General features: G+C 40.5%; 1 protein-coding gene across 8 annotated transcripts in view; it reads right to left on the reverse strand.

Annotated features, from left to right (window-relative positions):
- Positions 1 to 585: 585 nt before the first annotated feature.
- The window catches only part of COMMD1 (copper metabolism domain containing 1), a 166,300-nt gene continuing 148,332 nt past the window's right edge, over positions 586 to 18,553 (reverse strand). For 3 of the 8 annotated variants that reach the window (XM_004280646.3, XM_033407288.2, XM_049696108.1), the window contains one exon: positions 15,790 to 16,016. In XM_004280646.3, coding sequence (XP_004280694.1) covers positions 15,909 to 16,016 — 108 coding nt within the window. In that variant the 3' untranslated portion in view covers positions 15,790 to 15,908. Of the gene's footprint in view, positions 7,804 to 11,745; positions 11,895 to 14,217; positions 14,338 to 15,789; positions 16,017 to 18,553 lie in introns of those variants that run through there. The other 5 variants (XM_049696104.1, XR_007470907.1, XR_007470906.1 and 2 more) reach the window with 5 other exon arrangements.

Raw genomic sequence — 18,553 nt, forward strand, 5'->3', positions numbered from 1 at the left:
GATCTTGTGTGATTTATGTCAAAGAGTGTTCTTCCTATGTTTTCCTCTAAGAGTTTTATAGTGTCCGGTCTTACATTTAGGTCTCGAATCCATTTTGAGTTTATTTTTCTGTATGGTGTTAGGGAGTGTTCTAATTTCATTCTTTTACATGTACCTGTCCAGTTTTCCCAGCACCACTTATTGAAGAGACTGTCTTTTCTCCATTGTACATCCTTACCTCCTTTGTCATAGATTAGTTGACCATAGGTGCGTGGGTTTATCTCTGGACTTTCTATCTTGTTCCATTGATCTATGTTTCTGTTTTTGTGCCAGTACCATATTGTCTTGACTACTGTAGCTTTGAGGTACAGTCTGAAGTCAGGGAGTCTGATTCCTCCAGCTCCATTTTTTTCCCTCAAGACTGCTTTGGCTATTCGGGGTCTTTCGTGTCTCCAAACAAATTTTAAGATTTTTTGTTCTAGTTCCGTAAAAAATGCCATTGGTAATTTGATAGGGATTGCATTGAATCTGTAGATTGCTTTAGGTAGTATAGCCATTTTCACAGTATTGATTCTTCCAATCCAGGAACATGGTATATCTCTCCATCTGTTTGCATCATCTTTAATTTCTTTCATCAGTGTCTTATAGTTTTCTGCATACATGTCTTTTGTCTCCCTAGGTATGTTTATTCCTAGGTATTTTATTCTTTTTGTTGCAGTGGTAAATGGGAGTGTTTCCTTAATTTCTCTTTCAGATTTTTCATCATTAGTGTATAGGAATGCAAGAGATATCCATGCATTAATTTTGTATCCTGCAACTTTACCAAATTCACTGATTAGCTCTAGTAGTTTTCTGGTGGCATCTTTAGGATTCTCTATGTATAGTATCATGTCATCTGCAAACACTGACAGTTTTACTTCTTCTCTTCCAATTTGTATTCCTTTTCTTTCTCTTTCTTCTCTGATTGCCGTGGCTACGACTTCCAAAACTATGTTGAATAATAGTGGTGAGAGTGGACATCCTTGTCTTGTTCCTGATCTTAGAGGAAATGCTTTCAGTTTTTCACCATTGAGAATGATGTTTACTGTGGGTTTGTCATATATGGCCTTTATTATGTTGAGGTAGGTTCCCTCTATGCCCACTTTCTGGAGAACGTTTATCATAAAAGGGTGTTGAATTTTGTCAAAAGCTTTTTCTGCATCTATTGAGATGATCATATGGTTTTTATTCTTCAATGTTAATATGGTGTATCTCTTTGATTGATTTGCATATATAGAAGAATCCTTGCATCCCTGGGATAAATCACACTTGATCATGGTGTATGATCCTTTTACTGTGTTGTTGGATTCTGTTTGCTAGTATTTTGTTGAGGATTTTTGCATCTATATTCATCAGTGATATTGGTCTGTAATTTTCTTTTTTTGTAGTATCTTTGTCTGTTTTTGGTATCAGGGTGATGGTGGCCTCATAGAATGAGTTTGGGAGTGTTCCTTCCTCTGCAATTTTTTGGAAGAGTTTGAGAAGGATAGGTGTTAGCTTTTCTCTAAATGTTTGATAGAATTCACCTGTGAAGCCATCTGGTCCTGGACTTTTGTTTGCCGTAAGATTTTTAATCACGGTTTCAACTTCATTACTTGTGATTGGTCTGTTCATATTTTCTATTTCTTCCTGGTTCAGTCCTGGAAGGTTATACCTAAGAATTTGTCCATTTCTTCCAGGTTGTCCATTTTATTGGCATAGAGTTACTTGTAGTAGTCTCTTTGGATGCTTTGTATTTCTGTGGTGTCTGTTGTAACTTCTCCTTTTTCATTTCTAATTTTATTGATTTGAGTCCTCTCCCTCTTTTTCTTGATGAGTCTGGCTAATGGTTTATCAATTTTGTTTATCTTCTCAAATAACCAGCTTTTAGTTTTATTGATCTTTGCTATTGTTTTCTTTGTTTCTATTTCATTTATTTCTGCTCTGATCTTTATGATTTCTTTCCTTCTGCTAACTTTGGGTTTTGTTTGTTCTTCTTTCTCTAGTTCCTTTAGGTGTAAGATTAGATTGTTTATTTGAGATTTTTCTTGTTTCTTGAGGTAGGCTTGTATAGCTATAAACTTCCCTCTTAGAACTGCTTTTGCTGCATCCCACAGGTTTTGGATCATCGTGTTTTCATTGTCATTTGTCTCTAGGTATTTTTTGATTTCCTCTTTGATTTCTTCAGTGATCTCTTGGTTATTTAGTAATGGATTGTTTAGCCTCCATGTGTTTGTGTTTTTTACGTTTTTTTCCCTGTAATTGATTTCTAATCTCATAGCATTGTGGTCAGAAAAGATGCTTGATATGATTTCAATTTTCTTAAATTTACTGACGTTTGATTTGTGACCCAAGATGTGATCTATCCTGGAGAATCTTCTGTGTGCACTTGAGAAGAAAGTGTAATCTGCTGTTTTGGGATGGAATGTCCTATAAATATCAATTAAATCTATCTGGTCTATTGTGTTATTTAAAGCTTGTGTTTCCTTATTTATTTTCATTTTGGATGATCTGTCCATTGGTGTAAGTGAGGTGTTAAAGTCCCCCACTATTATTGTGTTACTGTCGATTTCCTCTTTTAGAGCTGTTAGCAGTTGCCTTATGTATTGAGGTGCTCCTACGTTGGGTGCATATATATTTATAATTGTTATATCTTCTTGGACTGATCCCTTTATCATTATGTAGTGTCCTTCCTTGTCTCTTGTAACATTCTTTATTTTAAAGTCTATTTTATCTCATACGAGTATTGCTACTCCAGCTTTCTTTTGATTTCCATTTGCATGGAATATCTTTTTCCATACCCTCACTTTCAGCCTGAATGTGTCCCTAGGTCTGAAGTGGGTCTCTTGCAGACAGCATATATATGGGTCTTGTTTTTGTATCCACTCCACAAGCCTGTGTCTTTTGGTTGGAGCATTTAATCCATTCACATTTAAGGTAATTATTGGTATGTATGTTAATGTGACCATTTTCTTAATTGTTTTGGGTTTGTTTTTGTAGGTCCTTTTCTTCTCTTGTGTTTCCCACTTACAGAAGTTCCTATAGCATTTATCGTAGAGGTGGTTTGGTGGTGCTGAATTCTCTTAACTTTTGATTGTCGTAAAGCTTTTGATTTCTCCATCTAATCTGAATGAGATCCTTGTTGGGTAGAGGAATCTTAGTTGTAGGTTCTTCCCTTTCCGCACTTTAAGTATATCATGCCACTCCCTTCTGGCTTGTAGAGTTTCTGCTGAGAAATCAGCTGTTAACCTTATGGGAGTTCCCTTGTATGTTATTTGTCATTTTTCCCTTGCTGCCTTCAATAATTTTTCTTTGTCTTTAATTTTTTCCAATTTGATTACTATGTGTCTCGGCCTGTTTCTCCTTGGGTTTATCCTGTATGGGACTCGCTGTGCTTCCTGGACTTGGGTGGCTATTTCCTTTCCCATGTTAGGGAAGTTTTCAACTATAATCTCTTCAGATATTTTCTCGGGTCCCTTCTCTCTCTCTTCTCCTTCTGGGACCCCTACAATGTGAATGTTGTTGCGTTTAATGTTGTCTCAGAGGTTTCTTAGGCTGTCTTCATTTCTTTTCATTCATTTTTCTTTATTGTGTTCTGCAGCAGTGAATTCCACACCATTCTGTCTTCCAGGTCACTTATCCGTTCTTCTACCTCAGTTATTCTGCTATTGATTCCTTCTAGTGTAGTTTTCATTTCAGTTATTGTATTGTTCATCTCTGTTTGTTCTTTAATTCTTCTAGGTCATTGTTAAACATTTCTTGCACCTTCTCGATCTTTGCCTCCATTTTTTTTCTGAGGTCCTGGATCATCTTCACTATCATTATTTTGAATTCTTTTTCTGGAAGGTTGCCTATCTCCACTTCATTTAGTTGTTTTTCTGGGGTTTTTTGTTCCTTCATCTGGTACATAGCCCTCTGCCTTTTCATCTTGTCTATCTTTCTGTGAATGTGGTTTTTGATCCATAGGCTGCAGGATTGTAGTTCTTCTTGCTTCTGCTGTCTGCCCTCTGGTGGATGAGGCTATCTAAGAGGCTTGTGTAAGTTTCCTGATGGGAGGGACTGGTGGTGGGTACAGCTGACTGTTGCTCTGCTGGGCAGAGCTCAGTAAAACTTTAATCTCCTTGACCACTGATGGGTGGGGCTGGGTTCCCTCCCTGTTGGTTGTTTGGTCTGAGGCACCCCAACACTGGAGCCTACCTGGGCTCTTTGGTGGGGCTAATGACAGACTCTGGGAGGGGTCATGCCAAGGAGTACGTCCCAGAACTTCTGCTGCCAGTTTCCTTGTCCCCATGGTGAGCCACAGACACCCCTTGCCTCTGCAGGAGACCTTCCAAACTAGCAGATAGGTCTGCTTCAGTCTCCCCTGGGGTCACTGCTCCTTCCCCTGGGTCCCAATGCGCACACTTTGTGTGTGCCCTCCAAGAGTGGAGTCTCTGTTTCCCCCAGTCCTGTCGAAGTCCTGCAATCAAATCCCACTAGCCTTCAAAGTCTGATTCTCTAGGAATTTCTCCTCCAGTTGCCGGACTCCCAGGTTGGGAAGCCTGATGTGGGGCTCAGAACCTTCACTCCAGTGGGTGGACTTCTCTGGTATAAGTGTTCTCCAGTCTGTGAGTCACCCACCCAGCAGTGATGGGATATGATTTTACTGTGATTGCTCCCCTCCTACCAACTCATTGTGGCTTCTCTTTTGTCTTTGGATGTGGGGTATCTTTTTTGGTGAGTTCCAGTGTCCTCCTGTCGATGATTGTCCAGCAGCTAGTTGTGATTCTGGTGTTCTTACAAGAGGGAGTGAGAGCACGTCCTTCTACTCCGCCATCTTGGTTCCTCCTGGGCAAAACTGTAGTTCTTAATTCATCCCAGAAGACAGCAAGCTGCTGGGGCAGCCAGTCATTTTCAGGGAAGAATAGCCTGGAGAGAAAAGCACTCCACCTTTTCAGATCAGGGCCAACAGTGAAAAGATGAGGATGAGACCTCACAGGAAGACTCACAAGAGACTTCAGTGTGAATAAGAAGTGCTGGTATATATATTCCTTCAGGAAAAAAGTCCAGTGACCTAAGTGACCCCAAGAGAAATGATCGATAATATGCTTATGAAAAATACAACAAATAGCCTGAATGAGCCAAAATACAATTTATGTATTTTTCACAGTAATTACTTGTTATTAGTACTAGTGGTATGCACATGTGTGTTCAACTGACCCTACCACAATGGTACACAAGTACACACAGAATTTGATGTACACCATGTGTACTTTTCTCAGTCCCAGTCCTTGATGGGTATGTTCATATAATAGGTACTCAATAGAATTTGGGAATATTCCTCCAATTTTATTCTCTAAAATAGATTGAAAACTACTTGAAGGACAATATATTTTCAGACTACATCAAGGGCTCCAACAAATCAGTAAGAAAAAGATGAATAAGTAAAACAACAACAAGAAAAAACAAACAGGCAAAGGATATGGACCATTTCACAGAGCAGGAAATACTGATAAAATGTGAAAAGATGCTCAACCTCATTGATGACTGGGAATATGCAAGGCAAAATGAGGTATCGTTTTTTGACTCATATTTGCAAAAAACTGTAATATTATCAAGACAGGTTCATACACTGCTTGCGAAAGTACAAGTTGGTTGGGCTACTTCGGAGGGCTATCTGCCGATATCTATCTGCATCCTAAGTTTGAGGAATTCTCGAACTGTGCTGGAGCCAGTTTGTACCAGCTTGCAAGAGTTAACGGTGTATAACTCGTCCCAAATCCAAGTTCCGTAATGAATATTAGTAGTTTGAAATTGGCCATGGTGGGAGAACTCACACAATGGAAACAGGACAAATGCTACAAATTAGCCCCTACCTCCTTTTATGGGAGACTGGCTGTTAAACATTTATCGTACTCCAGTCTATTTGCCAGTGTCTAGAATCTAAAAAGCGTATAACCCATGATATAGCAATTCCTGTTTTCTAAGATATATTTGCACATGTATATAGGGAGGCACGTGCAAGTATATTCACTGCAGTATTGTTTGCCATGGGGAAAAACTGGAAACAACCTAAAAATCCATTGATAGGGAATTAAAGAAAAACAAAATCCAAACCTATTGTCTCTCTGTAATACTATGCAGCAGTTGAAATTAGTGAGGTAAATTTATATAAACTTTTGGGAGGAAAAACTTCTCTACCAACTTAGGTCTGACTGAGGGGAGTGCGATGCACATGAACTGACAACACACAAATTAACAGGAGAAAAATGTATTAATATTATGAATGCAGGACCACCCCATAGTACTCCCTGTACTACTCTAGAGTAGCTCCCAGAATAGCTACGAGTAAAGGTTTATATACCAGGTTAATAGGAGGGGAGGGGCTTTGGGCTTCAAAGGATGGAAGGCTCTGGTGAGATGTGTTTACACAATTTTGGGGGGATGTCTCGGTGCCCAAGGTCAGCCTCCCTAATTTGAGCCGTAAGGGTGATGGGGGGAGAGTGCTGGCAGCTGGCTCTAGTAGAGCTCTGTTCTGATCAGATAAGGGAAGTTCTAATGAGATTTCTTTCAGCATCTTCTGTAGTTCAGATGCTTCCATTTTGAAATATTCTCTATATCAGTTTGGTGGGTTGTTGGTCTCTGTAGTACTAATTTAGAAAAGTTCCAAAACATGCTGTTGAGGGAAAAAAGCAATTTGCAGGATAATACATACAGTGTGATTGCACTTGTGTTACAGGAATACATAAAACAGTACTGTAAATATGGCCATATATGCAGGTAGGTAAAAATCATAAAAAAACCATGGAAGGAGATACACTCAAAGTGATCACAGAGATTACTGCTGAGGAAGAGGAGGAAGAAACCAGGATGGACGGTACTGGTCACAGAGGACTTTAGCCTTAATTATAAGGTTTAAATGCTTCTCAAGGACAATGTATCCATGTATTATTTGCATAAAGTTAAAACCAAACCAAAACAGCTCCTTGAAGACAGAAATGTCCATACACTTCCACCCAAAAGGCCAAGGTCCATGTTCTGAGCTCCCGGAATGGGAGGTACCCTCTTAACCCTGAAATATAATCAATCCCTCTTCCAGTGGCCTCGGCCTCTTGGGCAGCCCTATACTCCTCCCACAGGGCACCCTGGAAACTTTGTGGGATATCAGGCCTGATTAAGACCCTTAACAGTCCCTGAAAAAAGATTATGAGTCTCCTCCCTTCTTTGTACTTATAATTTAAAAAAACTGAAAAAAACAAAAAAACTATGAAAGCACAGAAATCCTACAAAAGTCCTGATTTTTCCTAAGACTATGGTGATACTTTTGACAGTTGAAACATTTTTAATCTCTCAAAAAACTTAGCTGGAAGCATGTGCTTAGTTCTGGGTGATTTAGCACCTGGCAAAATAAGGGTGAGAAATGGAACAAGTCACCAGCAATCTTCAGTCCTTTTCCAGGACAAGGATAAGATAAAATGGAAGGAAAGGATAAGAGTTTAAACCCTCGACGTCTCCCCAAACCAGCTTCTTAACAAACCACAGTTAAGTGGCTTATTAATTGGCTAAGCTTCCAGGTACAAAACTAGGTGTAGTGTTCCATCTACAAAGAATGGCCCTGCTGTTATGCAGCAACCACTTCTCTCCGGGGGCTCATGCAGGTCAATAGGGACTAGCTGGGTCTCACCTCTCCAGCAGTGATTCTCCAGCTGCTTTCCCACAGGGCCTGCAAGTTGATTCTCCCAGGGTCAGGTCCCCCCTGAGGAGATTTCTCCAGCTCTTCAGGGAACTTCAGAATCAAATTCCCTTGGCTTTTTATTCAACAGCTCCCTATGTGTACAGGGAGAGGAAAGGGGACTGTTTGTTAAACTTTTGCCTTACTCTTCCCCATTTACTAAAGTTACATACATAAGCATAGATGCAAAGAAGGATCAGCTTTTTCCCATCTGTCTCAGCAAGGGAATTGGGTGGGTCTGATAACTTGCCCACTGGATACTCCTCTACTCGAATTATCTGGTTAGTTATTATTTACTTACTTATTTATTTTACTTACTTCCTGATACTGGGGGAAAAGATTTTTCTCTAAATTCCCTATAGACCATATTTAAAGTGGTGGTACACTAACCAGCAAATGGTTACATCTATGGTTTAATGGATCATACAGTAAGTAATTTATGAAGTGATTTGCTTTCTTCCACCTCAGAGGGGATCTGGGGAAAGGCACCTCCTTGGTCTATGAGGTCCAAAGCCAGGTGGACCTTCAGTGCCCAGAGGATTTGGCACCTCACCTCTAGCCCCTACCTGGGCCGGCCACTCCAGGTTAGGGTGGGGCTCCAGGGGACAGTGAATGTTACCTGGCCCATCTGCCTTCCTGGGCCATTCTTTGGCTGTTGGTTGACAGCAAATACAAACTCTCTGGGCAAAGTTCAGTTTTACAGAGTAACAACCTTCACCCCCGTTAAGTCGCCACAAATGAACTCTGCTTTGTGGGAAAGAGCAGGTAGGAATGAATTTTTTTTAAAGACTACTCATTCTGGGCTTCCTTGGTGGCACAATGGTTAAGAATCTGCCTGCCAATGCAGGGGACATGGGTTCGAGCCCTGGTCTGGGAAGATCCCACATGCCGCAGAGCAACTAAGCCCATGCGCCACAACTACTAAGCCTGCGCTCTAGAGCCCGTGAGCCACAACTTCTGAGCCCACATACCACAACTACTGAAGCCCACATGCCTAGAGCCCATGCTCCACAACAAGAGAAGCCACTGCAATGAGAAGCCTGCGCACCGCAACGAAGAGTAGCTCCTGCTCACCACAACTAGAGAAAGCCCGCGCGCAGCAACGAAGACCCAACGCAGCCAAAAAAACCCACTCATTCCTTCCTGCAAAGTGCTTGTGGGGCATGAACGTGAATCTCATGGGCTAACAAGACAAAGGTTGTTTTTTATTTCTCGTTGCTTTCCCTTCCCTTTCCAGAATCTAGGCCCTGGGGATTCTCTTCAGGAGGCAGGTAAGCGACCCTTGAAAGAACAACAGACTTCACCTTCCTTCTCAATCGAGCCAGAATGGGCCCAGAGTTCCACCAGGCATGCTACAGTAACTGCTTGTGGCCTCACCTCCTCATGGAGGGAGTAAGCCTTGGGGTTTGTTAGTTGCACAGTCCTGCGTCTGTTAGCAGTCACAGATTCTCTGACTCCAGCTACGTTTAGCTTTGATTGTCTTCCACAGGAACACAACTGCATTAGCCTCCCTTTTCTCAGCTCTCCATTTATGACAACTCATCACCTAGAACCTGAGCCCCAGATTGTGAGCCAGAAAAGATTCGGAATTGTAAACATCCACCAAGAGAAAAGGCAGGCCCCTTCCATGAAAAGGAGTGACCCTACCCATTCCTGGAAACGTGTTCCCTTTCCACCTCCAGATCCAAAAACATACCCCTCTATCTTCACGAGTTCACCTGATTTTAAAAAGCTTTGGCTTATAAACCTTTCCAGATGACTCCAGCCCCCTCTGACCTTTTTCTTTGCTGAAACTCTCATAGCAATTGTGTTTGTACCATTCAATTTAGCACTTAATTGACCACTGACCTGAAATGCTTGTAAACTGCTTCGTGGTTACTGGTTTTAGCTTCCTAAGAAGACAGTTCCTAACAGTAGTAATAATGATAATAAAAATAGCAACAGCAAACATTTATATGTGCCAACTCTGTGCAGATATTATCCCAGGTGCTTTCTACATATTAACTCATTTTATTCTCCTAGTATGCCAACTGAGGTAGGTATTATTGTATTATCATCCCATTTTTACAAGTGAAGAAACTGAGGCAAAGAGATGTTAAATAAGTTGCCCTAGTTTGCACAACTTGTAAATAAAAGAGCCAGGATTTGACCCGGGCAAAGAGCCCTTGGGTCTCTAAAAGATGTCTTTTAGACTATCTCCTAAATCCTATTTATCCTATCTAATCCTGTGAATTCGATTTATCATCCCTTAAAAAAAAAAATCAGCCCTATTTTTCAGATGAGAAAACTAAACTCGCCTGAGGTCCCACAGTCAGGCCTGTGCAGAGCTGTGATTGAAACCTACATCTCTCTGACTCCAATGCTTTCTTTCTCCCTACTAAATGGAACCACTGGATTTGATTAATACTCAACTCAATCATCACACCTCTGATGCTCATTCATCTCATGCACAATTGTGGAGACTTTTGTAGGCAGGGGGAGGGGGAAGCATACAAAGATGATGAGATAAGGTCCCTCTCCTTAAGGAGTTCACAGCCATGGGGCGGGGGTAGGGGTGGGGGGAGACAGATGTGCAGACAAAGAGGTGTACTTAAAATGCTTAGGCGCTGTGATGGCAGTTGTGAAAGTTCAGCAGGCACAAAGGGATGAGAATGGAGTACTGAGGGATCCTTGTCTGTCACAGAGGGGAGTGAACTGAGACTTTTTATAATGTTTTTAATTCAAAGTTTTGTAACCAAAAAAGATTTTGTGATAAACTCTGTTGACCAGAAAATTCAACTAAGAGCACCCTGAGTATATGGATTCATTAGGTTTCTGCTGTAAATAATAATCCTCTCCAAATCCACTACAAATTGTTGCTATTTTCTTGGTTGCCCCTGGCTCCATAAACCTTAGGGGATTGGTAGAGGTGGTGGCAGATTGCTTTCTGGGAATTCATGAAACTCCTGACACTGAATGAAAAATTCAGTGAATATGTGCATGTCTTTTTTCTGGGAAAGAGAAACCATAGCTTTCATTGGATTCTTTAAGACATAAAGTATCATCCAAAAGTTAAGGACCACTAAAATGATGCTTTGAAGGTATCCTTGAACATATAACTATATCAACATATATATGGATATAGATATAGTATATATGTGTGTATGTATGTATGTATATACCCCCTTACTTTGATGTGCCTAGAAAGTGTCTGGAAGGAAACACACCTTCCAGACTGTTAACAGCAAGTACTTCAGGGGAGAGAGACTTTTTTTAAAAGCAAAAGGCAAGGAAGACTGATTCTATACAATTCTATACTGATTTAAAAATTAAATAATCTTTAATAATTTTTAATGAGCACGTGTTACTTTTTTTTTTTTTGGCTGCACCATGTGGCTTATGGGATCTTAGTTTCCTGACCAGGGATTGAACCTGTGCCCCTTGCAGTGAAAGCATGGAGTCCTAACCACTGGACAGCCAGGGAATTCCCAACATGTGTTACTTTTATAATTAAAATGTAAAAAAAAAAAAAATCTGACTTCTCTTCTACTGCACTGTGGGTAGACCATGTTGAGAAAACCGTAACAGTGAGGAAGTGGCTGCTACAGAATTCACTATAGACATTATTATAATGAATTAATGAACAAGAGTTATGTTGTATTTAGTAAGCTTGGGTCATGGTTGTCCAGCAAGGATAAGGATAATCTGCTGCCTGTCTGGGTACTGTGGACAGCCAGGAAGCCCCATGTGGCAGCAGACTCATCTTGCACATTGTCCTAGAGATGGGTGGCACTGAGTGAAGCCAAGGTAATAAGAAATAGCATCAGGCTCTACAAAGGACATTAGCAGCCTCAGCACAGAGACAGGTCTAATGTGGATGCAGGTTGCAAGTGACACTGGACCTCACAGCCCTCAAGGTCATATCTCCAAAGAAAAATCATCACTGGAAAAATTATTATCATCTAAACACAATGAGCTAAGACATAGGTATTTTCTACAAGCACATTTTATTCTTTTGGTGAGTCTGGCAGGTAGAACATAGAGATGGAAGACAGTACCTTAAGGTCTCTTCCTGACGATGGCCTTGTACAAGTCCTCTGCCCTGTCTCTCCAGATGTTTCCCCATTTTGACAAGATGATAAAATAGCTTCTACAAAAGCCTCCAAATCGGTCATTCTGAGATCAGTGCCAAATTTTAGCCATGGTTCTAAAACTAGCCAGAATATGAATCATATAAAATTCCCCAATTTATTTTTATTTCTTTAATGTAAAAACAGTATAATAGCAGCATTAAGGATTTTAACTATTTTCATTATTCAGCCTAAATTCCTTTAAACTAGTAGTTTAATCTCTTATTCCACTGTGCAATCAAACCTATATTTCCCCCCTTCCCATTTCTCCCCCACCTCCATCCTGTAAATCAACAGAACTTGAAACCCTAACACTAGCAAGAAACAGAAAACTAGCCAAGAGCAGGTAAGAGAGAAACAAAAGGCCTACTTACAGTGCTTGGTGAGTAAAAGATGTAAATACCCGTATTTTACTATCTTCTCATGTACAGGCTTAGTATTTTATTCTGATAATATATGTACTAAACTTGTGAATTATGTTGGTTGGCACCATTTATCTGACAGGAAACAGGCCGAGGCAGGTTCCTTTGCAACATAAGCTAGTGAGCACGGCATGTAGTTGTGACGTGGTAAGAGACGTTTATGGCCGTCCCCAGATAAGGGAGAACTGACTGCACTTAGATAAAAATTGCTATTTCTCAAATTTTGAGGTAAAAAACTGTACACTTTGCAACTAGAGTTAAATGCAAACTAATTATGTTCTATTTACATTTTCCCTTCTGCTGGCTAAATCACCATCTAAAATATTTGAAAACCTTGGCTGGGAAGTTGGACAGTTAAGAATTATAAGGTGGCGACTGTCTCACAAAGGCCCAACTTTTCCAGCATCCTGTTCTTTTAGAAAAGTATCAAACCATTTCTGATCTGACTCCAGAAGGCCTCCTTCTATATCCTTGTCCCTTCACTGGTCTAGATATTTATTGTGTACTTCAGAAAACAATATTTTCTAACAGCTGTTTAACATTTATTTTCCTTTAATTTCTATTATATTCTGTTTTCCAAATTTTCACTCAGGTCTAAAAAAAGAACTTCAATAATTACTAGCTTGACACAATGTCAGCTATTTAAGATTTCAGATACTCAATGTGATCGTTTGCTTTTCACCACCTGCTTGCACTTGGGAAAGACTAAGTTAAACTAAACTTTAAAATGCTGCAATTCCTTTTGAATCATCGTTAAAGCAAGACTGGGGGAAGAGAGGTTATATAAAGGAAAGAGGAGGCTATAATAGTCGAATTTAAGCCTCCACTGATGAAGCTGATAGGAACCAGAGCTTCCAAGAAAAGGCAGTCCTGAGAATAAGGCCAAATCCTTTGCTCCCTATCAACATGAAACTGCTGAAGTCTGGAGATTCTTTCTGACTTTATTTTGAAAGCAATGTTTGGCTTGTCTGTACTGTTTCTAAACAAACTGAAGTTACAGTGCTTATGGTTTAAGCAGGGACAATTTCTACAAGGCCCAATTCAGGCTGAGGATTATTTTTATTTTGCTCCACATTTCCTGAACTCAAAATAAAGTGGTTTTAACCTAGGGTTATAGAGGTAGGAAACCTAGTGGGGTCTGCTGGGACCCTTATGCCAGTTTTCTCCTTTCCTGGTCCTTTCTCCATGCTTGCCCCATCCCCAGGAAGATGTCCTAGTATAAGTAAGTGCCCTTTGCAAAAATTTACAAAAACAGGTCAGTACCAGAAAATACAAAAAGCAGATAATATCCAATAGGCAAGAAAGGGAATGATTTAGTCGCATACTTTCTTAGAGGTAATACAAACTGATATTAACCTTTTTGGAGAGCAATTTGTAATGTTTATCAAAGTCTTAAAAACTGTGTGCTCTGTACATCAACTATACCTCAATAATAATAATAATAAAAACCCCCAAAAAACCCATGTGCTCCACTTCCAGGAATTTATTCAGGGAAAGTCAACTTTTCTTCTAGTCCTAGCCTTCTTTTTGTTATCTCTGTATATTAGGTTGATGGGTCATTTAACTCTTCTTAGTGAGTACTATATTTTCACAATAGACTATAATAAACATAATACTCCCTTGGCAATCAGAAAGTAAAAAATCACCAGTAAACATAAAACACATGCAAACACACCCTGTCTGAAACACTTGCATTCAAAAGTGTTTAGTGTTAAATATAGGGCCCACCTTCAGCAACCAGTTTCTTTTATTATTATTATCATTATTCTGAAAAATTCAGTATGCACTCAGTTTTACCAATGACCTAGGGTTTGGGGATATAATAAAAAAGCCCATGTCCACTTTTGTGGCTATTACTTTCACAGAATGACCTAAATAGAGCTTCAAACCACAACAATGATGCCCTCTCCCTGTGGGCCCATGGACTGTTCCTTCAGGCCTCCATAGACTTTCATTGGAAATGTGACTCAATACTAACATGGTAGCTACAGTTCTTCCTTTCAGTGACATCTGGAATCCCATTATCTGATGAGATATTCTTTTCCTCCATTTTACAGCAGGAGACATTATCTAAATTCTCCTGGATCACGTGACAGTAGCCCTGCGAACAGAAAGCAAGTTTTAATAGTTCTTTCGCCAAACCACGCGCCTTTTCTGAATCTATTTACCATACTGTTTCAAGATGTTTTCTGAAGGGTCCACAGGGGCTACATTTAAAACTTTCTGGTTATTGTCTGCTAACTGCTGGGATGGTTTTAATCAGGGAGGAAGCCAAATTTTCTGCTTGGGTTTTGGAAAAGCTCCTAAAATGTCTTTAAACTGATTTAGGAGAAAATGCTTAACAGAAGAGGAATTATTACTGCCCTGGAATAAACTCATTAGAACTGACATATGCTGTAACCACAGACCAAGAGCACTACATTTTTGGGACACATTACATCCCAAAGGCAACTGAAGTTTCTAAATGTTATCAGTGTCAGATGACAAAACCTGTTCAACAAGGACCATAGCCTCAATGTACTAGTTGACAGTTCCTCCTCTTAGAATATTCTTGGTGTTTGGTATAACTTCTCTACCAGGACCTAGTTTGTTTGTTTATTTATTTATTGGGTACGTTGGGTGTTCGTTGCTGCATGCGGGCTTTCTCTAGTTGCGGCGAGCGGGGACTATTCTTTGTTGCAGTGCACAGGCTTCTCATTGCAGTGGCTTCTCTTTGTTGCAGAGCAAGGGCTCTAGGGGCACGGGCTTCAGTAGCTGTGGCTCACAGGCTCAGTAGTTGTGGCTCGCGGGCTCTAGAGCGCAGGCTCAGTAGTTGTGGCACACGGGCTTAGTTGCTCCACGGCATGTGGGATCTTCCCGGACCAGGGCTTGAACCCGTGTCCCCCACGTTGGCAGGCAGATCCTTAACCACCGCGCCACCAGGGAATTCTCAGGACCTAGTTTTTATGCTAGCTTTCTGAAGAAGTTTTATTTGATGACTTAGGTAAAATTTTCTGAGGTAAAGACCTCACATCACTTCAAGAGACATTTTCCCTTCCCACAATCCTGACTTGAGATAAGTGAAGGGAGACCCTTTATGATGAGGCCAATTTAGTTCTAGGTTCCAGAAAAGCCCAAGTTTCTCAGTAGCTCAGATCAAACCAGACCCCCCAAGATTTAAGCAGAACTAATACAAATGCCTCAATCAGTTCCAGAAGCATCTCATGTCTTACTAAGGTCAGTAAACCTCTTCTAGGTTAGGCAGGCTCCTCTAGACCCCAGCTCAGGCCATATTTGGTCAGCCTTGACCAAATTTATACATGATTTATCATGTATAAATTCCTATAATCCTAGCCAGGAATAAGCCACCATAGCAAGGGTTTCTAAAGCTGATCCCACCCCAGTCCTACTGAATCCAAGTCTCTGTGGATAAGGTCCTTAAGGCCTTTTTTTAAAAAAAATGCTTTTCTGAGTGCCTCTGTATGCTGAAGTATAAGAACGTCTGCAGTAGATCAACTATAAGAGTAAATGAAAGGAAGAGAGAAAGAAATCGCAGCAAGCTGAGGCAGGCAAGATTTGAACTTGAGGATTTAATACTATTGGGGGAATAAGATTTTTTTTTTTTTTTTAAAAAAGCATGTCCCTGGGGAGGGATCATGAACACCTTTGCTTCAACAGCTCCATCTTCAGCTAGGCTGGCTGCATCAGTGTGCTGATACTTTCTTCTACCTCCGAGAGCTTCTTCAGGACTTCGGTGACCTTGACCTCATCAAACTCCAAACACAGAAATTCAGATTCCTGGAAAATATAAAAGGATATTTTAGACAAGACCCTCAAGATAGCCAAGGCTCTGGATCTGGTGTGACCTAGCTCCAAAGCCCAGGGCCCCTACCCAGCAAGCCTGACTCAGGCCTCAATACCTAAATGATATTTTATCCACACAACACCCTAAATGAAACTACTTCTATGAGGTGTTTCATAAATGCTAAAGAGGTATACAAATGTCTGGTGTTCTCTTTAAGAGGCACATGAGAAGCTCTTCTTGTCTGTCATCACATTTAATCCCATAACAATTTTTAAGGTAAGTACTTAAGTATTGCTGTTTTATAGATGATGACTCTGAGACACAGGGAGGTTAACCTGTATCACAAAATCAGAAAAAGACAGAGTCAGATTGTGAACTCCCAGCTCTGGCTGACTCCAAAGTCCATGCTGTCTCCATAGCACCCTGTAATAAAAACAATGGAAGGAGGATTTAGATTGGCTCTGTGTTTGCCTCGGAATTGGGCTACCTTGGATTTAGTGGTTATACTAGAAATTGTGACAAGCTGTGAACAAGTTGCTTGGGAAACATCAACCAGATAATTGAAAGATAACCAGATCTTGAAACAGCCTTAAACATTTCTGAGGCCTTTCTACTTGTTACAAGCCAACTCTCCCAAGATTTCCCTCAAAAACATTCCTCTCAATAACTGTTAGGATCAATCAACCCCAAATTAGGTAGAAATCAAAGGAAAAGGCCTTTGAAGTGTGGTGACAGAAATTCCATGTAACACTGGACAAATGCTAGGTCCACACTGTCTTGAGAGACAAGGGAAAAGTATAGGATTTTAAGAGTGACCATATTCAAGATCCCAAAGAACAATACCCATGTAATTTTAGAGCAGTATGAATTCTTAGAGACCATATAACCCAACTACCTTGTTTTTCAGGTTATGAAATTGAGGCCCCAGGCATATTAAATGACATGCCTATTATCCCTGTTTGTTGATGGCACAGTCACCAGATCAATGTTCTTTTCTCTATATTTTCCTTTCTAAATACATGGTATTCCCCACCCCCATTCAAAGTGGCAGGCAAAGGAAGACCAATAAGCATCTTCAGAGGGAGGGAGTCACTCTGTCATCAGCTAGAAGAACCTTCAGGATCTGACTTTGTAAAAGTACCTTTGCTGTTGGTGAGCTGCTGTGCTGTGTCTATACTGATGGCACTGAACATCACCCAGGAGAAACAAGTACAGAGGGGGAAGAAGGGGCCTCTCAGATGAGAGTCTTTCAAAGGGAGGAAAAGCAGCTTTCCCTGGCTACAAGGAACTTTTTCCTCAAACATGTATTTAAATAGGAAAGGGGTATAGTCTCATATGTGAGCTTAGAAACTGCCAGGTTTTCATTTAGTCGAAAGCAAAAACCAATTAAAAAAAAGAAAGATGCTCCTGTGTTTGAGCTACAGGCAGGGTTATCTCCTTTTGGAAATAAGAGCAAATGTATGGCAAATTAGGTACTTCACTTGGCTAAATTAAGAACAGGTCTCAGATTTGAAAGCCTCTTATTCTTCATTCAGTTTTATTGAGCTCTTTAGCCCAACTTTAAAACATTTAAAAATATTTGGCCTTTGGAACAATGGTCTAGAAACTAATAATTACCAGAGTCTAACATATATATTTAGGAAACTGGCAGAAAAGATGATGTAATCCATGTTTCACCTCAGTGAGATACAGTCAGTTACAATAATAAATCACCTCGATTTCCATTTATATGGGAAGAGCCTATCAAGGACGATGTGCATAGAGATAGGAAAACCTGAGCAAAGTTTATTAATAAATAGCCAGGGTCTTTTTTGACTGAAGGTCATTAATTGGTTATAAGTTTCAGTATTCAAATTATCTTTGATTGGACCTCTAAGTATTAATGAAGCTTGGTTTACTTTTAAGGGGAATCAAATACTAGAGAGAAAAAGCAGGCTAAACAGAGTCCAAAGTTAAACAAATATTTTCCACACACTCCCAACCTTCAACTCTCTCCCCTGGAAACAATGCACACTAACAGTCTTAGAAAGACACATGTAACCATACATTACTCTTGAAGAAACAGTTTACCTGAAACTATATTATCAAGGCCTAGCTTCATCTAGTTATGTCATCAAAATACTTTATCAGGGGCTTCCCTGGTGGCGCAGTGGTTGAGAGTCCGCCTGCCGACGTAGGGGACACGGGTTCGTGCCCTGGTCCGGGAAGATCCCACATGCCGCGGAGCGGCTGGGCCCGTGAGCCATGGCCGCTGAGCCTGCGCGTCCGGAGCCTGTGCTCCGCAACGGGAGAGGCCACAGCAGTGAGAGGCCCGCGTACCGCCAAAAAAAAAAAAAAATATATATATATATATATATATATATTTTTTTTTATCAGGAATTCAGGGGCCTTTAAACTGGGGCTTAACAGGTGGAGCTTTGTTCAAATTTTGCATTTGGCTGGGGTGCCCTACAGAAAATACATCTAAAACACTTGAAAATATCTTTAGAAATGCAGGTGATGCTTTTCAAGCCAGACGCAGAAAGTACAA

This window comes from Orcinus orca, chromosome 13 (genome assembly GCF_937001465.1).
Source record: "Orcinus orca chromosome 13, mOrcOrc1.1, whole genome shotgun sequence".
Taxonomy (NCBI): Eukaryota; Metazoa; Chordata; class Mammalia; order Artiodactyla; family Delphinidae; genus Orcinus; species Orcinus orca.